This window comes from Schistocerca piceifrons, chromosome 4 (assembly GCF_021461385.2).
Source record: "Schistocerca piceifrons isolate TAMUIC-IGC-003096 chromosome 4, iqSchPice1.1, whole genome shotgun sequence".
Classification (NCBI taxonomy): Eukaryota; Metazoa; Arthropoda; class Insecta; order Orthoptera; family Acrididae; genus Schistocerca; species Schistocerca piceifrons.
The window spans coordinates 653,135,922-653,158,988 of NC_060141.1; the positions used below are offsets into that span (position 1 = coordinate 653,135,922).

At 37.8% G+C, this 23,067-nt stretch overlaps 1 protein-coding gene across 1 annotated transcript in view; it reads left to right on the forward strand.

Moving 5' to 3' along the window:
• LOC124795312 (glutamate receptor 1-like) overlaps nt 1-20,739 on the forward strand; it is a 1,309,547-nt gene extending 1,288,808 nt beyond the window's left edge. The window contains exons 18-19 of the mRNA XM_047259283.1: nt 4,328-4,402; nt 19,860-20,739. Coding sequence (XP_047115239.1) covers nt 4,328-4,402; nt 19,860-19,934 — 150 coding nt within the window. The 3' untranslated portion in view covers nt 19,935-20,739. The remainder of the gene's footprint in view (nt 1-4,327; nt 4,403-19,859) is intronic.
• Nucleotides 20,740-23,067: the final 2,328 nt, after the last annotated feature.

The window sequence follows — 23,067 nt, forward strand, 5'->3', positions numbered from 1 at the left end:
GACTTTCCGTCAGTTACTACGAACTGTGACCACCCTGACAGGAAATCACGATTCCAGTCACGTCGCTGAGACGATGTTCCATAAGCACGCAAGTTCACTCAAGCCACTTGTGTGGTACTGTGTCAAAAATCTTTTGGAAGTCTAGAAATGCGAAATCAGTTTGAAATCATTTGTCAGTAGTACTCAACACTTCGTGTGTTAAAAAGCTAGTTATGTTTCAGAAGAACGATGTTTTCTAAATCCGTGTTGTCTGTGTGTCAGTAGCCCGTTCCCTTCGAGGTAATTCGTAATGTTCGAACAGAATATATGTTCCAAAATTGTGCTGCATATTGACGTCAATGATATGGGCCTGTAATTCAGTGGATTACTCCTGCCCGCTTCCTTCAATATTGGTGTGACCTATGCAACTTTCCAGTCTTTGGGTATCGATCATTCGTCGAGCGAGCGGTTGTATATGATCACTTGGTATGGAGCTACTGAATCAGCATAACTTCTCATCTCGTCAGCTCTTCTTGTTTCGAATTCTGGAGTATCTACTTCATCTTCTTTGCTGAAGAAATTTCGAATGGCTTTGTTTAGTAACTCTACTTTCGCAATACTGTTGTCAATAGTACCTCCATTACTATCACGGAGAGAAGGCATAGATTATGTCTTGCCACTAGCATACTTTACACACGACCAGAGTCTCTTTGGATTTTCTGCCAGGTTTCGAGATAAAGTTTCATTGTGTAAAATATTATAAAAATCTCGCATTGATGTCCGCGTTAAATTTCGAGCTTCTTTAAAAGATCGCTAATCCTTCAGATTTTGCTTTCTTTTAAATTTGGAATTTTTTGTTGTTGTTTCTGAAACAGTGTTCTGATCCGTTTTGTGTACCAAAGGGGATAAACTCAGTCGTTTGTTAATTTATTTGGTAGAAATCTCTCAATTGCTGTCGATACCATTTCTTCGAATTCAAGCCACCTTTGGTCTACACTTACATAGTTAATTTGGAAGGAGTGGAGATTGACTCTCAGAAAGGAGTGAAGTTAATTTTTATCTACTTTTTACAATAGGTATAGATAAGAAACCATCCCGATGGCATCGGCTTGTCGCTGAGACATATGTGGTTTAGTAACGCGGTAAAAAGTTTGAGAAATATTCTTTCGTTAACTAAATTGTATGTAAAAAATTTTACAACTGAAATGGGAAATGATATCAGAATATTAATCCTGAGAATTTTGGTTATGAAAAAAGACCGATGGAAGTAGTTTTTCGGAAAGTCACGGCAGACAGATAGATACCTACGTAAGAGCTTCAACGACCATCCACAGCAAAAAAGGGGTGTCGAGCCAAATGAATTTTTGCACTGTTACACACCGAAATAAAACAGCTGAAGCAGGCTTTCTGGATAAATGAATACTCAAGAAAAGAAGTAAATACGGTTCTACGATCAGATAACAGTGGGTCGAAGGCCAAGGAAGTGATGGACGCATGGAGTTTCCGTTCCTGATCAGATCGGTACCATTTTACAGAAACGTAACTTCATACTGGTTGTTAGACAAACAAAGAAAATATGTCAGGCCCTCAGATCTGTCACCGACAAACGCCCTCCTGTTTCGGCAGGCAGGGAATACTATAATACTCAATTTATATGCGGATAGCTCTACACTGGAACTACAAAGTGAAGCGTGAATACGTCTCTGAAGCAGTAGTAAAGTCTGCGTCGATTAGGGACTTTAGGAAAGTCAGCTGTTGCAGAACAGGAAAAAATTATGTGACGTTTACCGAAACCAAAATTTTATTTGCAGTGACGAACTGTTATCTATGTGTATGCAGAAAAGCTATCGAAATTTATAAAAATGGGGACGGTTTCAACAGAAGTAGTTAATGATATTTGGACAGTAGCTCTACAGAATCGACAGATAAGTTCAATCTTTGAAAGACGACAGTTTGGTTGTGAAATTATCGCTACCGGTTAAGCGCCCTTTTCACGGTATTTAAGTCGCCCTCCGACGTCCGACGCATCAATGGGCACACCTCAAGGTCCAACGCACATCTAGTTAAAGGCCTAGGGTAAAGAAGTTTCAGGGACCACGAACAAATAAACCGGAAGATTCTACAGCACCTTAAGACAAACGGTCGTGAAAACCTTCGTGGTATGATCAATGCAGGTGTTACGGCATCGCTTACCCTTGACCAATATACCATACACGTAACTGTCAGCAGGTACACGGTAAAGGTCTTTTTTGTGCCTGGGCTCACAGCCGCAGTAAACCTCTTAAAAAAATAATTTTGCTGTCGTATGTAGAAAAATTGGTCTTTTAGAGAAAATATACAGCCGTCTATCAAAAAAGTTGCATTCCAAGGTGAATATTTGAACTGATTGTTAGTTTCATTCACGACTGCTGTGGAAAACAAGTTCCGAAACTTAATTAGAAAATGGTTTTTTTCTCCTACTGCATCGCATCTCGTTTTCGAATTCGTCATATTCTTGAGGATGAAAATTTCATTACATTCAGATTACATTGTGTTCATGTGTGAAGATTTTGGTTTAAGATTGATGAAATTTGGTTGAAATTAAGAGTTTTTAAAATTTTCTCTACTCAGTTACTGTCTGAAAGACGGAAGAGTACTTGATTTGTGGTCAAGAAAGAACCTATATATTCTTGCATTTGTTGGTTTAAATCATTATTGTATTATATTTGTTTAATCCACATGAATCAAGCTTCTCACCCACGTACACGTACACAGTAGGCAGCATACAAACATACCTTCTCCGTCTTAAAAATAGAAAAACTACTTGCGATAAAGGATTACTGTGAATTTGATTCTGTGGAACGTTATATCAATTATTTGTTCTTTATTTCGTATGATTTACGTAAAATATAGTTTCTGGAAATTGTTTTCTCCCGTGATCAAAGAGGTTTATACTGATTTTATCGAGATATTTTTCTATGATACTGGTGGCCAATACTCATTGATAAAAATAGTTGAATTTCATAAAATATACTTTTACTTTTCTGACAGTCCTTGTTTAGCAAATCTGCATCTGTCCTCACTACTATATCAGTGCCACCCCTATTAGCACAACAGTGTAAGTAGTTCATCTTCTACGCTGTCATAATGTAACTGACTACTTTGTATGTTTTGCTTGTTACTGATAGCAAAGTAATATCAAAATAGTCTTTCAGTTCTTGATCTTCCCTGTCTGGAGTACATTGTCTACGTCGTATGGACCGATAAAATGCAAATACACATCAAGTAATTTTATTAGTGTCAAAAATAAATTTACTATAGCAGAAATCTCACATTTTTAAGTTGTCGTTTCTTGTCAGAACGATTGATTAACCACGATAGTGACTGCATTCCCTCTTTGTCGTTTCTGAGGACCGCCAGTTTAGTAAATAAGCAACTATGTTTCGATTGAAACTGTCACCGAAACTTGAGACTAAATTTCACATAGCTGTAAAACAAAATGTTAATAAATATGAAGTAATGATGGAATTGAGCAAAAGAAAAAGGACAGATGGTACGACTCAGTAATGTTGTAATTATTACCTCATCTTTCATTGTGAGGAAACTATGTAACTCATTCTACAAAATAGGGGTTCATTATCATTGAAACTCAGGGACATGGTTTGAAATCCTGGTTGCCGTACCGTTATAGGTCGTCACGTATAACTGTGTAGCTGCTTATTTATGTTGGGACATATCATCAGATCATGTTTGTAAATTATGGCCTGAAAATTTCTTGAAACTCTGATACTGCTGCTGGATCCGCAGACGTTTTATCGGAAAGTGACAACAGCAATTTTTAAATTGTCTGTATTGCATATCACATATTTTGGATGAGAACATTGATCTTTCGATTGATGTATTGGCTTTTGCTTGTTTCTACACTACTCGAATCAGTTTCTATCTGAAAGTCTGAACACCTCAAAATTCCCCAATACTATCTACTGAATACGTCAGTTTTTGTCGTCTTATGTAAGTTTCCACGTCCATTGTCGAATTAACTAGTCATGGAAACCTCTCCACAAATCGTGGGTAACAATATTTAGCGCATCAAGAAACTATATAACTTGGTGAAACTTCTTGGCAGATTAAATCTGTGTGCCGGACCGAGACTCGAACTCGGGACTTTCGCCTTCTGGATATATAGCTTGGTGTTCACAAAGCTCCAGAATTTGGTGTACAGGCGTTAGGTGTAAGCTAATTTAGCTGGTAGAATATAAAGATGTGTGGAAGATTATTCTGCACAAAAGACAGTGCATGAAAATAAATTTTCCGCCAACTTCTGCTGAGTGAACAACGCTACTGAGCTGCCCTGTGGTGCTGTTGACAGATTCCCTTGTCGGATGCCATGAAGGCGAAGGCGAGGCTGACCATCGGTGGAGGAGCCGACTTCGAGAATGGACGGGTGAGTCAGCGGCTTGACAGTGGAGCGCACAGACGACTTGTGTCGTAGCTGCTTAATATATGCTGGCACGTATTATTTCAATAAGCTGGGAGGCTAGACTGCCCTTTAAACTTTCTGTGCATAATTTAATTTTTCGAAGATTGTTGCCTGAGTTCAATGCGTTATCACGGCATTCCAGTCCACAATACTATGAAAACGGAACGGTAGTTGCCAGTACCTTGGCAATTACCACATATCTGTGATTTCTGCAGAAATAAGTTGGGTCTTCATGCTAGTTATAAATTACCACAATTATTCCTGGCAATAGCACTAATTTTGCATGACCTTCATGTTAGTAAAACCTAAATTTTATAATGCATTATGAGCAATCTAGTTTGTTGTCTTCTGATGACTCCTACGCAGTTTAGGGTCGCAGGACTTCATCGTAGAGAAACTAATGTCCCGCTCATAGATTCCTCTACTGCCGCAAGATTGACTAAATCTTGAACGTACACATGATAGTACCCTTCTGGGAGTTGTTCCGGAAAGAAACATGGAATAAGGGAATTCGTAAATGACAAATGTTTTTGGAGGTTAATTCGGGGGATGGAGGGGGGAGAGGGGGCGGGTGGTTTAAATCCAGTCATGTCCAAACATGCATAATACAGCCACAGTGTGTGAAGTACACTGAGGACTTCTAGACTTAATTCAAATTGATATAACTGATAAAGAGACTGTAGAGCAATATATAACAGTCCAACTCAGTCCAAAAAAAAAAAAAAAAAAAAAAAAAAAAAAAAAAAAAAAAAAAAAAAAACATACCTATACTAAATAGAACTATCGTCTCAATATTAGGTATAAAATTCTCAGACCATCAAAGCCCTGTGGTAATTACACACTATGAGGTAAGCCTCTTGGCGCTGTATTGTACATTAAATTTTAATCGACACCCTAGCAGTATACACTAATGCATGTCAAGTACCCGGGGAAATCCCTAGAAATAAGAGAGGTAGTAAAGACAGTATCACCCAGCTGCCAGTTTCCCCTTTCTTATGGACAGGCTTCACCATCGAGTATTTAACTTTGTCTCGAATGAAACGGTGTACCCGTATAACGCAACTAACTCTGTTGCTAGTGCAGGATGCACACATTTATATCGCCGTAACAAATGCTCATACAAACCCAAGTTCTCTACAGATTAGTGAGTAATACATATATATTTTGGGAACAACTCTCAGTTTTTTAATGATTCTCTTATCAATAAAACCTATATCGCATACCTGTAATTTAAAACTGGCAATATACATTGGTTTTAAAATTTTTATTTTGTATGAATCATAACTCTAAGTCAATTTTCTTTTTCTGTTTATTTCCTTACCTGACCTTCCAGCAGTTATTTACAAAATTTCGTCACTTGATTCAGTGACTTCGTTGCTTCATATTATTCTTTTTTTCCAGTGCATCGATCACACTTTACGCGAGTCTTATTATAGTTGATTTTCAGGCCTACTTTCAAAATGTCCTATACTATGTTCTTTAACACCTTTCTAGAGTTGACCAGCACCATAATCAAATGGCACTGTATCATCACAAAAAGAAAATTTTTCTGTTATCTTTCATTAACACACATATCTTATTCAATTTAGCACGTCGAGGACTTGAAAGCATCATATAAGGCTGTTGAGAACATATGTAAAGCCGCTTTCAATTACGAATATCCGATTATTCTGATAAATTAGCTGAATAACTGCCTCGTTCTGAATATTTGTAAGTACATATCTGGATGTTATCGTGGTAATACACGGTTTTATAATTCCGCTCACGATGCGAAAATTTTCAGTTGTGTTCTGTTTAGGAAAAAAATACAAGACACTTTCATCTATAAAATTCTTCATGATTTTTGATTGCGTCATCTGGTAAAGGGCCCCAAATTTTACCAAATTTTCGACCAAAATTGGAAAGGGCCTTCATCAAGTTGTATAGTGCTGGCCTACAACGCAGGAACATATTTTGTAGATAAAATCCGGCCTCAAAAGCACGCCAACATCAGAGATATTTTTCCCATTTGTTGTTTTTAATGTTGCCACCTTCCACATACAATACTTGTTGCCTACCTAACACCAGCTTCTAGCCTACTCTCTGCATTCTGTTTTTGTTTTCAGTGTTTTTATTACTAAATGTTCACTGTAATATCTCAACTTCCTTGAATTTATTTCTGAGCAGTATTGTCTGATTCAAGGTATTCCCTCATACTCTTATTATTTACTCGGTACTCTCATTTTCTCTTTTCTCTTACCTTGGCTGTGCCTGCAAAAACCTTCACTATTTGCAAAAGTGCCTTTGGTAACTAATTGCGCCAATTGTCTGTGTGTACGTAGGGTTCATTTACTGAGATATTGAACGTATTTGCTGATTTAATCCCGTCAGACTCAGTATTCATCTGCGTCTTTGATTTCTTGAAAAGTGTGTTTGTTTCTAGTTTAGAATGTACATTTTTCTGCATTTAGATAAGCTGATGATCATTTAAAATTTTAAAATGGGCTGGAACTTTCCCGTACTGAACAACCTTTTATTGCTGATAGTATTTTTAGTGATATATTTAGTTTCTTTAAGATTTTCCTCAGTGTATTTTGTTTGTCTTTCTCAGGAAAGAATATGGTGAAGGCAAACTTTGTATTTTGCAGGAAAGTCTATTAACCACATCATCTGTTACTTTAGGTTCTACAGCATAAGTTTCCCAATGAATAAATGAATGTTCTTCAGCTTTGGCAATACGTATCAGTCCCGTAGCGACCACGTGGACAAGACTGCACTAATTAGATAGCGCAGGCGGGCTTTTAAGTACTCACTCTTCACGCCTTAGTGTGAGAAGTTAAAAAAACTGTAGGATCCTAAGGTAGTTCAGTTGAGTCACAACAACAAATAAATAACATGAAGCAGGGCACACTAAGGCTACTAAAAGTGTGAAAAAAAGAGCAAAGCTGAAACAGAATTTGAATCATTACGTACATTTTACTACAGAGCAAAACAACAAAATTAAAAACAGTGAAATAGATATTACAATAATCGTGACAGAATAGCAGCTGTTCTTCTTTTTCATAAAATAAGAAAACAAAATATTCTGTAGAAATTCATTGAGTCTGTGCTGCAGTGTGCTCACTTGATGATAAGTGGGTAGAAATGTTACTGACGCAGACTCATCTGCATAGAGAGAAATTCAAAATTGAATGAGGAATCACGTAAGGACATTCAGTACCACCGAAACTATTCTCAGCTATTACAGGAGAAGGTTTCAGAACTTTAAACTGGGAAAACTAGGACAGTATGTGTAGTAATGGGCTAGATCTGCACTACTGGCTGAAAGTTTTTGATCACTCGTGACAAAAACTGTATACTTTTTCACTTAAAACATCCGGGCTGAGAGGCCGTGGCCGACGAATAAAATTGCTTTCTAACGTTTTGTCTCCAACTGCGGGAGACATCTTCTGACGAAAATCGGCCTCTCAGCCCTGAAGTTTTGTTGAAGAAGACGCCAGTCATGAAAGCCCACATCGTATGACGATATATTTTATTTTAACGTACAAACACATTTTAAAACTAAACAGACCAAAAAACAAGTGTTTTCTCTTTTATCATTAAGTAAAGTGAATATTATTTAGATTTAAGCCTCTTCAAAGTACCCATCCTTTGCCCTCTGAAGTGCTGCACAAAATTTTGCCACTCTGGAGATAAAGATTTTGTAGTGTTTTTGCAGATATTCGAGTCCAACAGGTGTGAACATTATTCCATACATCTTCAGCATTAGATGATCTCTCTGTCAAGTTCATCCCATAAGAATTTGATGGGGTTTGCATCAGGTGAGTAACTTGATCGAGTCGTATTCTTATGTTCCCCACTTTTCTGTTTACATAACCCCTTCACAATTAGAAGCATGTCTGGGATCATTTTACTGTTGCAGAAGAAACCCACGACCAGTATGTCTCCTGCCAGGTGTATTTGCATTTTTGATCAGTGTCCTGTGATATCCTCCCTTCTTTGATGTTGTATTAATTCTCACTTGATCATCGAATCTACCACCAGCAAAACATCTCCACACAATGACAGAGTCTCCACCTAACTTCACTGATGGTGTCCCACATTCTCTCTCCATACGCTCTTCGAAGTCGACGATTAAACAATCGACGATGGCCTCGAAATACTTCAAACCTAGATTCTTTCGTGAATAGTACCTTGGACCATTGCTGCACGCTCTAGTTATCATCTTACTGTACCCATTGCAATCTTTTCACCTTATCTTGTTTGCGTAATAAAAATTTTTGTCAGTTATGCAGACCTTTGAACTTTGTTCGGGAAGACGGCGTTGCAATGTTGAGACAGAAGTTGGAGCTTTTCGCATGGTGTTTACTTCCTCGCGAATTTCAGGAGCAGTATGAGTCCTCTGATGTTTACTCTGTACATATATGAACTAATCGTCCCTGTATGACGTTACCCGGTGTCTTCCAGATCTGTAGATGAGGGTACGCTCGAGCTTCTGTTGCTATTGCCCTACTAAAACAGTCTTCCTGATGCAGAGGTACGATTACAAAACGTTTTTCGATTTCAGTCTGCCACTTCCGTAAAATTAGGAGGTAATATTGTATGATCCTGGTCAGGTACACACACTCACTGCTAGATGAACTTAGTGCACTGGAAACTAATCCTAACTGATTTCTCCACAGACAGCTGAAAGAATGAAGCGTATCCGAATGGAGTCGTCTTAGGTAAAGGAACGTCAGTGTCGTTATACTCATGAGCGAGCCTCTACGCGAACAACAGTCAATAATCTTTGCATATTTATACTTTTTTTATTTCCAAAACGTGTATATGAGAGAACATTTGAAACGGTATCCCTCATTTAACAGCAAATCCATAGATGTGATAGGTGTCGACAACTTTTGAACGGCAGTGTAAAGTACCTCTGTTTTGCTGCTTACATTCTATCGTTTGGCTCTAACGCAGACAATGGCCAATGAAAATAAAAATTGGTGGAGGCAATTTAAAACCAGATCAGAAATTCAGTTATGGTTAGACTGAAACAGTGTACAATCAAAACGTCGAAAAGGAAATATTACAAATTAACAACTGATTAGTAGAACTACTGAAAGAGTTTTTGTACCTATTGCTGTTGGAGACAACGACTGGGTGCACTTCTCCATAGAAGAAAATGTGTTATAGTGCTTTGCTAAATGGAATAGGGTTTTCAGAACCACGCCGGCAAAATGCTTTAAACGAAAATCGTAGGATTAATGTGTATTACCAATTTGCATTGTTGGCAGAGAAACATGGACGTTGAAGATAAAACCCATTCTCAGTGAGCGATGGATACAAGTGTTACTGGGAGCAGAAAAAACAAGGAATGCTTGAAGCAACAAAATCGAGTGCAAGGTTACAGTGAAAAATCTAAAAAAAAAAAAAAAAGTAGGCCACTCCTTTCGGGATTCCAAGAGATGCGAAAGTGTATTGACGACGATGTAATGGAAAGTGAGGAGATGGCGTTAGAAAAATCTGTTAACTTTTACACGACTACCTGCCCACTCAACATTTGTCCTCGTGTTGTATGATGTTTCTTCCTCTCTCCCCTGTTCGTTGTAGTGCCTCTTCACTTTTTATCTGATATGTCCAGCTAATTTTCAGCATTTGCATGCAGGGTGTCTCTCCTAAGAGTCGTCTGGTTTTTCGGCAGATATCTGTAATTTCGTGTTTTCACTGCGTATCTTAAATCAGGCTAAAAAAACAACACTCATCACATCGTTCATGCGACGCACAGAGTCAACGAAAATCGTCGGTTTGTTTCCCGTTCCCATAATGTTTGTAACTTGAAACAAACCGAAACTTTTCCGTCGGCACTGGGCGTCGCACGGACGATGTGATGAGTGGTGTTAGTTTGGGCTGACTCCACCTACATGTTTATCTCCCGAAATACCAGAAACAAAAGCACTTGGAGAGACATCAGTTACATCCTCATACCTCAGATTTTAGCACTTTTTTCTTGTTTTGTTTCCGAGTGGTACACGAATTACTTCCATTCAGAGGTGTACACAAGTGCATTTGGGAAGACTTCATCTTTAACTACATGACAACATTTAACCGTAGATCAGTTTGGTAGAAAACGTTCTCTCCATCTGTGTTGATCTAATACTGTGTCGTCTTCACTTTGCCCATTGTGTGCATTCATGTGTTCTAGAAATCTGTCATCTCTTCTCTTGCTGTGTCGTCTGTGGATTTTATGTTGAACAAGCTAATTTTTATGAAGGAAGTTAGGAGGCAAGATAATTGGATCACCCTTACCAATCCAGCGAACTGGATGCACTTGGTTTAGAACATCTCTCACAGTTTGAGTCCAATGTGGCGGTGTGCCATCTACTTGTAAAACGATCGTGCTTTGGCGGTCAGCCAGTTTGGTAATGCAAAAAACTCCAACATGTCAAAGTAACTGTTAGAATTAACTGTTTCTTCTGAGGAAAAAAATGATCCCACAAGCAATCAACCATCAAACACCAACATACATTCACTTTCAGGATGTCACGCACCTCTTCCGTCACAGTATTCGTATAGGGATTGATTGCGCCCCAGAAGCGAACACTGTGTTTTTTCTCTTACCACGGATGTGGAATGTTGCTTCGTCAGAAAATTCTAGGTTGTTTAGGAACATTCCATCGTCCTCTAGAGAGCAATGAACGCCCACAGCGAATTACGTGCACTGAGCCTTTTCTTGAATCTTTCTCATTATGCTTCACTCACGTCAATCTGGAACACACACAACCAAAACTTTGTGAGTTTTTCTGTCACACAAGCCAATCGTAATTACTTTGTGTGCTATAGCACAGTGAAGTTATAGCGTACCTTTTGAGACACACTATATATTTCGTACGACAGCTTTATGCCTACCGCAAAGCAACACTCAGCCAGAAATATATCAGAACTTAAAGTTAATGGACAGGTATCATGCATACACTATAGAATCTTTGAATAAAAAAATATGTACTTGCATTTAGAGCGCACTTGTGGCCACCTTAGAGAAACAGCAAATGTGTTTCAAACACATCACAACATGTAAAACGTTTAATCAAAAGAAAATGTATATGCATCAGAAAGCACTGAGAAAAGCTCACTAAAGAGAATGCGATGAATTCAAATGCTCTAATTTACGAATGTATCAATATAAACACAATTCAGTACTGGTCTTTGAAGATTACCCATTTCAAAAAACCATGAAAGTAGCGTGCCAACATATAAATTGCTCACTAAAGTTCTGAAAACACTGTGAAAACCACTACGCCAAGGCATGCAGTACAAACCAGAAACTAGGCACGCATTTACAGTACAGAGTTTGAAGATGATCAACAGATCCTGAGTTCGGTTGTACTTAATCGTATTCAGCCGTATAAAGCAACTTAGCACACCTACCCCTGCCAGGCATTTGCAACCAACTGCACCAGTTTGATGATCCACACTAAGTCACATGTTCCTGACTGGCCCGCTGAAACTGGCATTTCGAAATGTTCCCTCATATCAGTGTACTCAGAGGTCGAATACGGACACTCTTTCAGAAATGGACGGCCCAGTACGGAATGTATCTTTACCAGGTGCCTCTTACTTAAGAACATGCAAAGGAAAATGAATACTGAAAGTTATAAATTTGACAGACTGTTTTCATCACATTCGCCTTATATTTTAGAGCAGACTTGGAATATCTTTTCCAGAAAAGCCAGCAGCAAATTGTTCGCTTAACACTCTACAAAGAAAGCTAATTCATATAAGGATCAACAGTCTGCATAAAACCGAACTCATTGTCTGCTTAACACAAAAAACATAAAAAGTACCATTACATGACAATATTTATGGATTTCACGCAAACATAAAATATCATAAGCAAAATTAACAATGTTAGAACTAAGCAGGCCACAGATTTTGCATACAAATACTGGATAAAAATATCGTAGAAATGTGCATGTACACGCAATAAAGAAACAAAATTAGTAAGGTTAACATTCTAACACATAGCATTATATTAAATAGACATGGTATGTTGAAATGTAAAAGTCAAAATTCGCAACACCATAATGTTTGCGTATGATGAATTGATAACAAAGATGTAGAAATTTAAAAATTATAATTATTATGGTCATAACGTTGACACAGAGAAAATGTAACAACAAAGGCAGAAAAATGTTAAAAATTAGAACTGGTAAGGTCATGATATTGACACATAAAAATTCAATGACAAAGACATCAAGGAAAGATAACATCAAGGGAAGTCCTTGCATTATGAACTATCGTATTACTGCCTTTTATTGAGCCTGACTTAGTAAAAGTAGTGTACTTTAAATTACTGGTGTTGAAGACTGTCATTTTTTGGTAATCTCAATTTGGTGAGAGGACGCAAACAGTTTTGTCAAAGAATTTGCTTAACTGTTTGACACAGACACTGACTCACAAAAGAGACTGTGGAGGTTTTCTTGGAATGACATGGATCCCAGACCATAATGAATTATTTCACATAGCAGTATAGAGGAAATTCTTATAACTGTGTCACACTTGACTCACTTACCATGATAGTATCAAGGGAAGAAAGAATGGCTTTTGTCACAGTAAAACATGACATCTCCCGTGGAGATGTAATTACGCCTGCAGTGAAACTCCTTTGAGTCACTACTCATTGGCAATCCGCTCTACCTTCTAACAGCTAGCACTTCATCCAGCTGGAGGCTGCATCCATCATTAGCCCGAGATGAGTCCCATTCTATCAGCTAGAGGTATGTGATAAGTAAGCGACGAATTCACTAGCGAGCTACAATAAATACAACCTTAATGAAACTTCAGAAGACAATCCTCAACAAACAGTTTAGTAAAAACTGTATCTATCATAATTTAATTTCAGACCTTATAAAAATCTCCATGAACGGCATATCACCTGCTGCAAGAAAAGTGAAAATGAAGGCTTAGGTAATGTGGTTGAAACATGAAACTAAGCAACTATATGCTAAAAAAGAGTTCCTCAACACTAAACTTTGCTAAACACGTATAGAACGAGCCAATAAACACACACACAAAACACACAAAACATTAGAGGATCTGATAATAAAATCTGAACACGTAATAAAGAAACAAAACAGGCACAGGACACCATATTTTAATGCAAACTTAATTGAGAATTAGCAGCTGCAGAAATAACCCCAATAATCAGAACACACAAAACCAACATAATATTTAGTAACAGAACACATGTGGAAATCATGTTCAGTAAACTAAAATAAAAAATAAAACAACAAAATGCCACACTAACAAAAATCAATGGCAATGTAATGGTGACTGTGAAACCAAAGAAATACACAAATAAAAAACTATATTTGCTGAAGTGTAACAATATCACCAAATTTACCAGTGACCCAACAGCGAAGTACCAGAAAAACATTCAAAAACATTGAAAAACGTCAAAAATACATTCGAAATTGGCCACATAAAGAAAATGCCACAGAAAAGTCCAAAGGCTCCCTCATCTAAATTCCCAACTGAATGTGCAAAGATAAAATATTCCCTTCATACTGATCATTAAGTTCAGAAATACTCCATCGCATCACCTTGCACAACGTGCAAGCACATTACTAAAGATGTGTACTTTTGGAGACAATAGGAAGCTCAGAAACAGACAGACAGACTCAGGGATGTAGACATACTAGACACTGCAAGCCGTATACATTTGATGTCACAAAAATGTACTCCTGCATTCCAGTACCTGAAACAATTAACATACTCACACAATGAATGTAACAAGGCGATACATGAGACACACACATTGATGAAGTAGCAACTGTATCCAGGACAATAATAACTCAAAATTTTTTTGTGGTCAGCAAAGAATTTTACTCCCAACAGGAAGGACTGTCATTGGGATCGTCTACTAGTAGCTTCTCAGCCAACATATTCTTGAGCAGCTTAGAGACCAAATTTTTCAGACATATAATAATACCAACAAGTCTAAGGTTATGCCAGTTCCACAAGGTCGATGAGATAATATGCCTGACTGTTGAACCATATACATGAAACCGCTATACAATTAAATAAACGATTTACAACCCTAAATTCACATCACATTAGAAACGGAAACAAGTAACACATTAACTTCTGGATCTCACCAGAAAAAGAATAAACAACACTCATGCCTTCATAAAATTCAGGAAACCAATAACCACGAGCACCGTCATTCACAATAAATCAAACCACCCACTGGCACCCAAGAATGCAAGCTTTGAGCTCATGCTTCACAGTTTAAGCAAAACATCTATACGCAAAGTGAACTACATACAGGAGCTAAATACGATAAAGCAAATGACAGTGTAAAATGTTTATGATACCTATTTAATAGAGATACTAAGCAAACAAATATGCAAATGGAAAGGTAGAAAACAGGTCGTATATGTACGAGGCCTTCCACAACACAGGAGAGTACTACAGACAGACAATTCTCACATGCAAGAAAACAGAGCTGCAAATTACACACAAAACAAAATGGCAAATAACCACCTATAATAATAAAATAGGTCACAGAATAGGCAATTTTTCAAGAAACAGGGGACTATGATGGGTTAAGGATACTTACTTTAAAAAAATGAAAATAAGCCAGTAGCAAATTTTACAAAACTTGTAACTTAAGCAATATTTCTTTCGTTGCATCTGTTCTCAGATCTCAAGGTCATGCGGTCATTAATATGGACATTAGTATTTTCACTGGTTGCTAATGCGCGACATCTGGGAGCTCATATCACATGTAGTATAAATGACAAGTAGATCATGTGGTTTGTACTACGCTATCGTCTGTAGCATCTCGAAATTTATATTGCTTTTGTAGTTATTCCATCCTATGACAGTTCTTTTGTCTCAACTGTCTATTTTTTATTTGTCTAACCACGTATATGTTATGTTCAGCGTTACAAAATGTTGTAAATTTATTATGCGTGCGACCTAAGAAACGGTGTATATTACAGTATGAAATGTCAGAATGAAAGAAGCAAATAAAAAAATGAACCTCAACTTCGGATCAAACCCTCGACCTCCTGCATGCTAACCCAAAACTCTACCCATTGCACCCAATGTACAGCATGTTTAATATGTACTGACAGAGGTAGTTATCATACACGTAGCTGCAGTGTTGCCAGATTGTCGCTCTTTAACGTCCTTTTTCTGCCAGGTACACTCCCCGGACGAAATATTGTCACAGAGTCTTTTTATCGCTGTCATGTGAGGAGAGTCGTGCTGTGAAGCACGAGTGCGCGATTTTCGACAGTTCAGAAAAGTTGGTACCTCTGCTATAAAACCACTAAGGCAAGCCCTGAAGTACAAACAAGACAGCAGGCACACTTTTACAGCACAGAGTCTGCAGATGAACAACAGACCCTAAATTCAGTTGTACTTAGTCATATTCAGCTGTATCAGCATCTTACCACACCTGCACCTGTCAAGTGCGCTAAAACAAGATGACCCCCACTAGGTCAGGCATCGCGTTCGGTTCTGACTGGCCCACCAAAACTAACATTTGAAAGCATTTCCTCGTGGCAGTGTACCAAGAAGTCAAAGACAAACTTGCTTTCAGAGATTGAGGGCTCAGTGCAGAATCTATCTTTGCAGAGTATCTTCTGTTTAATAGCAGAAAATGAAAATAAATATTGGAAGTCGTGAATGTAACAGACAAGTCTCAAGCTATCCGCTATTCTTATTATGTTTTTTTACATATTTTGGCATAAGTTCTACGGGCAAAACTTGTCACCAATACCTAGAGGTATGGAATTAGTGCCATGGAAAACTTCGTTCACGATCGCGAGACGGTAAATTTAACTCATTCCTTCCAAACGAGGGTTCAAGAACTTCAGCATTATCTCGCTCAGATGTCAGGCGAAAATGACGGAAAAAGAGGAACTTCTTTATTGTAAAATCTATCGTTACTAAAGAACTTTATTAATCACACTGCAGATTTAGTGGCTCTGCTTTGTTACTTTGAATGAGACGTAGGACCATTATTTTTATTACCAGATGTTCTATGTATTTTTAACATCATCTCCATTGTCTTTTCGAACATTTTTGTTTAATTCAACATATTATATCACATTCCTTTTATTATTTACTTCGATTTATCACTTTCTGTTCCTTTTGCCATGTTTGTGCCTGCAGCATCTTTTACTGTTTCTGTATCACCTCCACTTCCTACAATACTGAACTGCTTTACAAATTTAACCTCATATACCTTGTAAAGAAAATATATATTTCTGATTCCAAATCAGGTGAGTTTGTCTTCTTTGTGTTTGTTTTCTTTGTTTACTTAAAATTTTGAAATATTTTAAGATAATTGCTTCGCACATACATACGGTACTTTCTTCTTTTTGAGAAACATACTGAATTTCATACTTAGTTCGACGATGTCCTTAGAAAGGTGACAAACATTAGTCGTTCTGAGCAAAAAGATTCAAATGGACCTATCTCCTATTCCGAATAGTTTCCGAGATAGAACACACTTAATGTACACCGTTATTTATTTTCTGTGTTATTCAAACATTGTAATTGTCTACAACGTAACACAATAGTGTAGAGGAAGCGGAGGCGAACAATTTGTGATGGGTCACTCGTGGTCTATCAAGTCGGGAAGCTATCTCAAATTGGCCTACGAAAGCTACCTAAGCTACAGCGTATGATAGTCGCGCGAGATTTTCAGTATTCTCGCGCTCTCTTTGCCCTAACTGTTACTCCTAGAGAAAAAATGAGTAGGGCCTTTTTTTGTAGGAAATTTAATGTACTTTAATGCTGGAGGTGCGGTTTCGAGTTATTCAAGAAAAACGCACAAAAGTTATATTAATTGTGTTCTGCTTCGGAAACCACTCGGAATAGGGCATATTTCCATATAATGGGTTGTGTTTAGAATCCGTAATACCATCACCCGTTGATGCATGTACCTTTTCTTCTGACTCACACCTCATACGTACGAAAAAAGCGTATACTTCGTGAAGAGTACACTTCTTTGCAAGGGCCCTTTACCAATGTGATAACTGAGATTTTTCAAGTACAGACTGTTGGAAAATTGACCGGTAGCCTATTTATCGTGTGTGTTACCCATCTGTTTTCCATCCATTTCTCGATTTACAGAACGTTGTGGGTAGAAAACCGTTTGAATCCAACTTTTTATGGAAGACGTATTTCGATATTCGGCAAATCTTTTACAATCGCACTATTGTGATAAAGTACCGGTGGGCCTTAAGACAAGGTACATTCGTGTAGACGGGACTGTTGTTATCGAAGTGCACGTCTGCGCAGTGAGATGTTATCGATCCCTGCCAGTCTGGGAACTTTTCACCTGACTGTCGTATATACTACATCCATATGTGCTTTGAATTAATAGAAACTCCACAATTTGGGTTCTACATAATAAGTGCAGTCTATTAGCGAATACTAATTTTTGTTTTTTTCGTTTCTTCAACAATGAATTTTAGATACTTATAGATATGCAAAACCCTAATGAAAACATTATATGCCTGGTAAGACACAGTAAGAATAGAAACAGAAATCTATGCTATTCGAGGAAATTTCTTTATTTATACAAATTAATATATTAGTTCCCACCAATCACAAATGTTAACAGAAATTAAGGTGGTTAGAATACGAAATTAGCAAGTCATTAACAGTGGAAGAGTTCCCAGGGACGGTTCCATACCAGATATTATACGGTAATTGGTATCGATTTCAGTTCCAAAAATAAGTCAATAATGATGTAACAAAAATGGCAGTATCAAAAGGCAGTGATTGATAATGTATATTTAAACGTTTGTTAAACTCAAAATGAACTTCATAATACGTAACAAAACACAGAAATAATGCTCTGTTTTCAAAAACCAGTTTGAGTATAAAATAAAATAGAAAATGCAGGAGCAAATGACCAATATTTTAATCGCAAACAAGATACAGGTGGTGAAATAAAATTTATGCTGCCCACACGTGCCATGATCAGAGAGCATTCTTACCCACTGTTTTTCAAACAAAAGTATGCCTTCACAAAAACATTTTATTTAACCCTAGCAATAGTAACATGTTTTCCATAACGTGCACTATAAAAAGGTGGAGTACTTTATGCCTACCACAAAAACGAACTAAAAAAACAGTTCCATTAACTGACATGAACTCTTATTAACACCATCTTTTTTAAATGGGTAGCGATGTGGAAGTAGGGTCCAAACCTTGAAAAAATCTTTTAGCACAATCTTAGCAATACCATAAGATTTTCCGTAAAGTGTACACAGAGAGAAAGGGTACCTTATGATCAACAAAATTAAAAAAAAAATCGTTAATTGTCATTCAGTTTTATTCACAACATACTTTATAAGGTAATAAAGGTCGTGAACCTGGTAATATGAACATGACATTTGTTGCGAAAAGTCACATTCACTACTAAGACTTAGGTTTTAGGGTTTCGTTTTACTGAAAAATTGAAAACAATTACGGAATCTGCTATAAGAAATCATTAAAAGGAATTTTTTTTCAAAATTTTGAAATATTGAGTACATGACCAGATTACAATTTTTTCAAAATGTAGTCCTCCCCTTCTCACACCTTGGTACTGCGACGGCTAAGATAAAAGCACTTATTTTTAATACGAGGTTCAGTAAGGGAATTATTCCATGTTTACATAAACTCCAGTTTAAAGTCAGTACTCGAATCACTTGTCCAAGGATGCATTTTGCCTCGTCAGTCTACAAGACTAACTGGTATTAAGCGATCCACATAGTTATACATTCCCAACGTCAGGGTAAGACTTAAACCCAATGTCCTCAATTATTTTTTGGACATATTGCTACCTTGGTCTTCCCCCTCAGGTTTTTCCCGTTACGGCGCCCACTAATACCATGGATGTTATTTCTTGCTGTCTTAATTCTGGTCCTATAGTCCTATATGGTTAATGGGTACATACTTTGTCTTAGAGGTGTGTGTTGTCGAAAATTTTTATGTTTGCTGTAGACTGTGTATGGTATGTAATTTTTCCTATGGAACCTGTTTCTCTTGTGTACTACATGGACACTGCATACATTTTTATTTTCATTAAATTAAAGAAATAGTTTATTATTTGGTCCAACTCCATTCGATACCTCCAGTACTGATATTTTGATATTGCTGATGGTACCATCAAATTAAAGAATAAATGGTACAGGGAACCATATCATAAGTGTCAAAGTAAAAGCAGTGGTACTTACTCTTATCACTAGCGTTATAAAATCACTAATGAGTAGTACAAGAAGGCAACAACCATCAAAGTGCATTCATCTTCACAGCTTTCCATTTTATGAAACCTTCATTAAGTAAACATGCTTCTTAAAATTAATTTTGTAGTTAAAACTGAAATATTTCAAAGGCTGATAATCCGTGCTAGTCCTGATTAACTCCAGTTTAGTTCTGCTCCTTCCAGTACTACACGCCGGCCAACCAGATCAACAGCGCGGACGGCGACCAGCTGCACAGCAACACGCACACGCAGGTCTGAGTGTGGCTGTCTGTCCGTGTTTCTCTGCCCAGCCGCCAACGTCACTCCTGCGCATGCGCGGCCGCCGCCAGTGGCGCCACGTTCGATCAGCGGTCTCGCAATGAAACAGCCAGTCGTCGACTGGATCGCCAGCGCGCCGCATGCAGTCACGCCGTCCGCCGATGCAATCACCGTCGGAATTCGACAGTCCTACAGTCACGACATGGGATATGATACTCATCTGTCGCCTACCGGCTCATAAAACTTTCCAACCTATCAGATGACACATTTCTCACTCTGGAATATTTCAGTGCTCAAAATTACTGCTCATGTACATTCTACTTCATCTCCACCCTTTGTTTATACCTGGTCCAAGCAGTAACAACGTGAAGAGCTGTCGTATTGGTTATCGTTTCCTTCATTTCCACGTTGATTCAGAACGTACCAATGTCTCGAAGTGAAACCGCAATTTTGTACCTGATCGAAGTATATAGAATGTAACAAAGGTGTTGAAGAGCAATGTAAATAAGTCAAGTAAAATGATATAAGTTGCCTTGCTCTCAGCCATTCACCGTCTAAATGCGAATTATTTGTCCGAAAAGTGGCGTTTCGCCTCTGAACTCGGAGACTGATGTTTATAGAAACAGTAGCACGCAGATTTTTTTGTAACTGCGTCACGTTTTGGGTGAGAGGAGCTTAATAAAAAGTCTGAGAATACCTCCTGCATCATGTAAAGCCGTATCTTCGGCGATAATGTTGCACACGATATTCTAAAAATGGAAAAATGTTAAACTCTGAAGAATTTACAAATCTTGCTCTGCTAAAGAAAGAAGATCAGTTATTTTGGGGCACGTGCTTGGAGAAGCTGCCTGAATATTAAAAAAGGACGATATTTTGTGTAGGATATTTGTAATAGACATAAAACTGCACTATACACGCCTGGGATTTTAGATTTGTTATACTTGGTTGTTTTCTTCACTTATCATAGCGAAAGCCATCTAAAGAGATCATATTTTTGTTTTATTGCAATCAGTTCTAAGTGTAGATTAATTTAAAATTATGATAGAAAAGTTTTCTATCGGTGTGGAACATATTTGTGAATTCTTCAGACATATACGAGCACAAGTGAAAACAATGTTTTTTCCTTGTGGTCTAATCAAAACTAACTGTTCACCTAGATTACACGAATACTTCAGTGCAGAATTTTGTGAATAGTTTTAACAAGACTTTGGCACTTTACACTGTGCAAAACTTCATCATTCTTCTGTGAGAGTCAACATGTACAACTCACGGTGCAAAACAGTAATTTTAGTTTAAGTGTGAGTTCTTACTAACATATCGTGCTGCAATATCATGAGTTTCAAATTCCCTCGAAAACATCTTTTAAAAATTTGTGTTTTAGATGTTTTTAAGGCTCTTTATAAAACTACGTTAATTATAAGATACTGTGTAGATGTCTTGTACCATTGTCGCTGTTATTCAACGCTTCTTGAAGACTTCATTGTACCACTGCGACGAAACAATCATCGTTCATCACCAGCGCATTGAGATGGATGAGGGAGGCTGTGTTTTTGGCTCACATTACGGCATTACGTCTAAGCTAGCGACTGTGTTCATTTCTGCTGCAGGAGTGCACATGCTAACAATATAAGAAACGGGGTGGGATACACCTTTGGAATTCCAGGATAAACGTGGATGAACACGGAGTGACTTTAGAAACGCTTTTGAGTGATACCCTTCTTAAGTGAGTTCTCCATTACATTTAACGTTCCACTTGTTCTACGTCCTTCTACCAGTACTACGTAGCATAACTTTTACTTTTGGTTCGAGGAGTACTCACGCAGCGAAATATTGACGTCCAACACTGCAGTATTGTAAAGCTTTCCTTGTAAGTGTGACTGTAGAACATTACGACATTTATTTAGAAGACGCTTGCCCCAGTGAGAAAGTTTCTTTTTTTTCTTTAACCAAGGCTGTATTTGAGAGATTATTCCATTGCATACTGCTACACCGGTGTCGACGTTCAGAGACGTTTCACAATAGTACTCGTTCAAAAACATGCATCTGTTCATTTCTGTCAAATTCTTATTCTTGTACGAGCACACACAGACACACAGAAATTGCATTTTTATAGTCTTCATCCATGTTGGAGGCAGTATTCGAAGCAAAACATCAGATTATGGAGTTGAGACCAGTAAGTTGAGAATAATTCATTATAAGTACATCCATCCCGTAGGACGTTCTACACGATACTTCCTGGCAGATTAAAACCGTGTACAGGAACGGGTCTCAAACCCAGAACCTTTTGTCGCGGGAAATGCTGTTATCGACTGAGCTGTCTAGGCACAATCCCGAATCCGCCGTCATAGCTTTACATCTAGCCCTAATTCCATCCTACTTTCCAAACCGGTCAACAATTTGTTCACAGCTGTTACTATTTTTGTAGGCGTTTAAGTTAACACTGCACTGTCTGCCTAACTACAGTCCAATATTCAGCTCCCATGTTGTTACAAATATACTTCTAGAACCTTAAATAAACTGTTCCCATGCTTGTTAGGCAGTGTTAGGCTATCCGTAAATCGACATCCCTGAACCGGCAATCTTGAATTCATCTAGAAAATTTCTTTTACCCGATGCTTTTGGTGACTACACCGCTACAATTTTTGGAGATTTATTTATGGAAGGTTAGGCAGTAAGTTTCTGTCTTATAATCAGAGCGATTCCTCAACAGCATGCGAATTTAGTTTCCATCTCCTCCTTCTCGGTTTGTAGTTCTTTAATTCGAAGACATACATCTTACATTTTAAAACATCAAATTGTCCTGACTAAAATCTGTTCAAAGCTATGTCCGTGCTTTTGGTGTTACCTGCTGTCTTTAAGGTGTGAAACACAACTGGCGTCACGTCCCGTATGTCTGTTACTGAGGCAATGTTATGTGAGATTATTAAATTACAAACGAGCTTTCACAATGACTTCCACCCTGCTGATTTACAAACAGAAGGAGATTCCATAAGTTAATTCGACGAATTCCCTTGAATAGAAGGTCCTGCATTTTGTTATTTTACCGCTTCATGGAGTGATCTCTTGATTGTCCACAAAGTGATACTACAACGTTATCAACGAAATTAGTTTACTACTCCATGTCTACAAGACA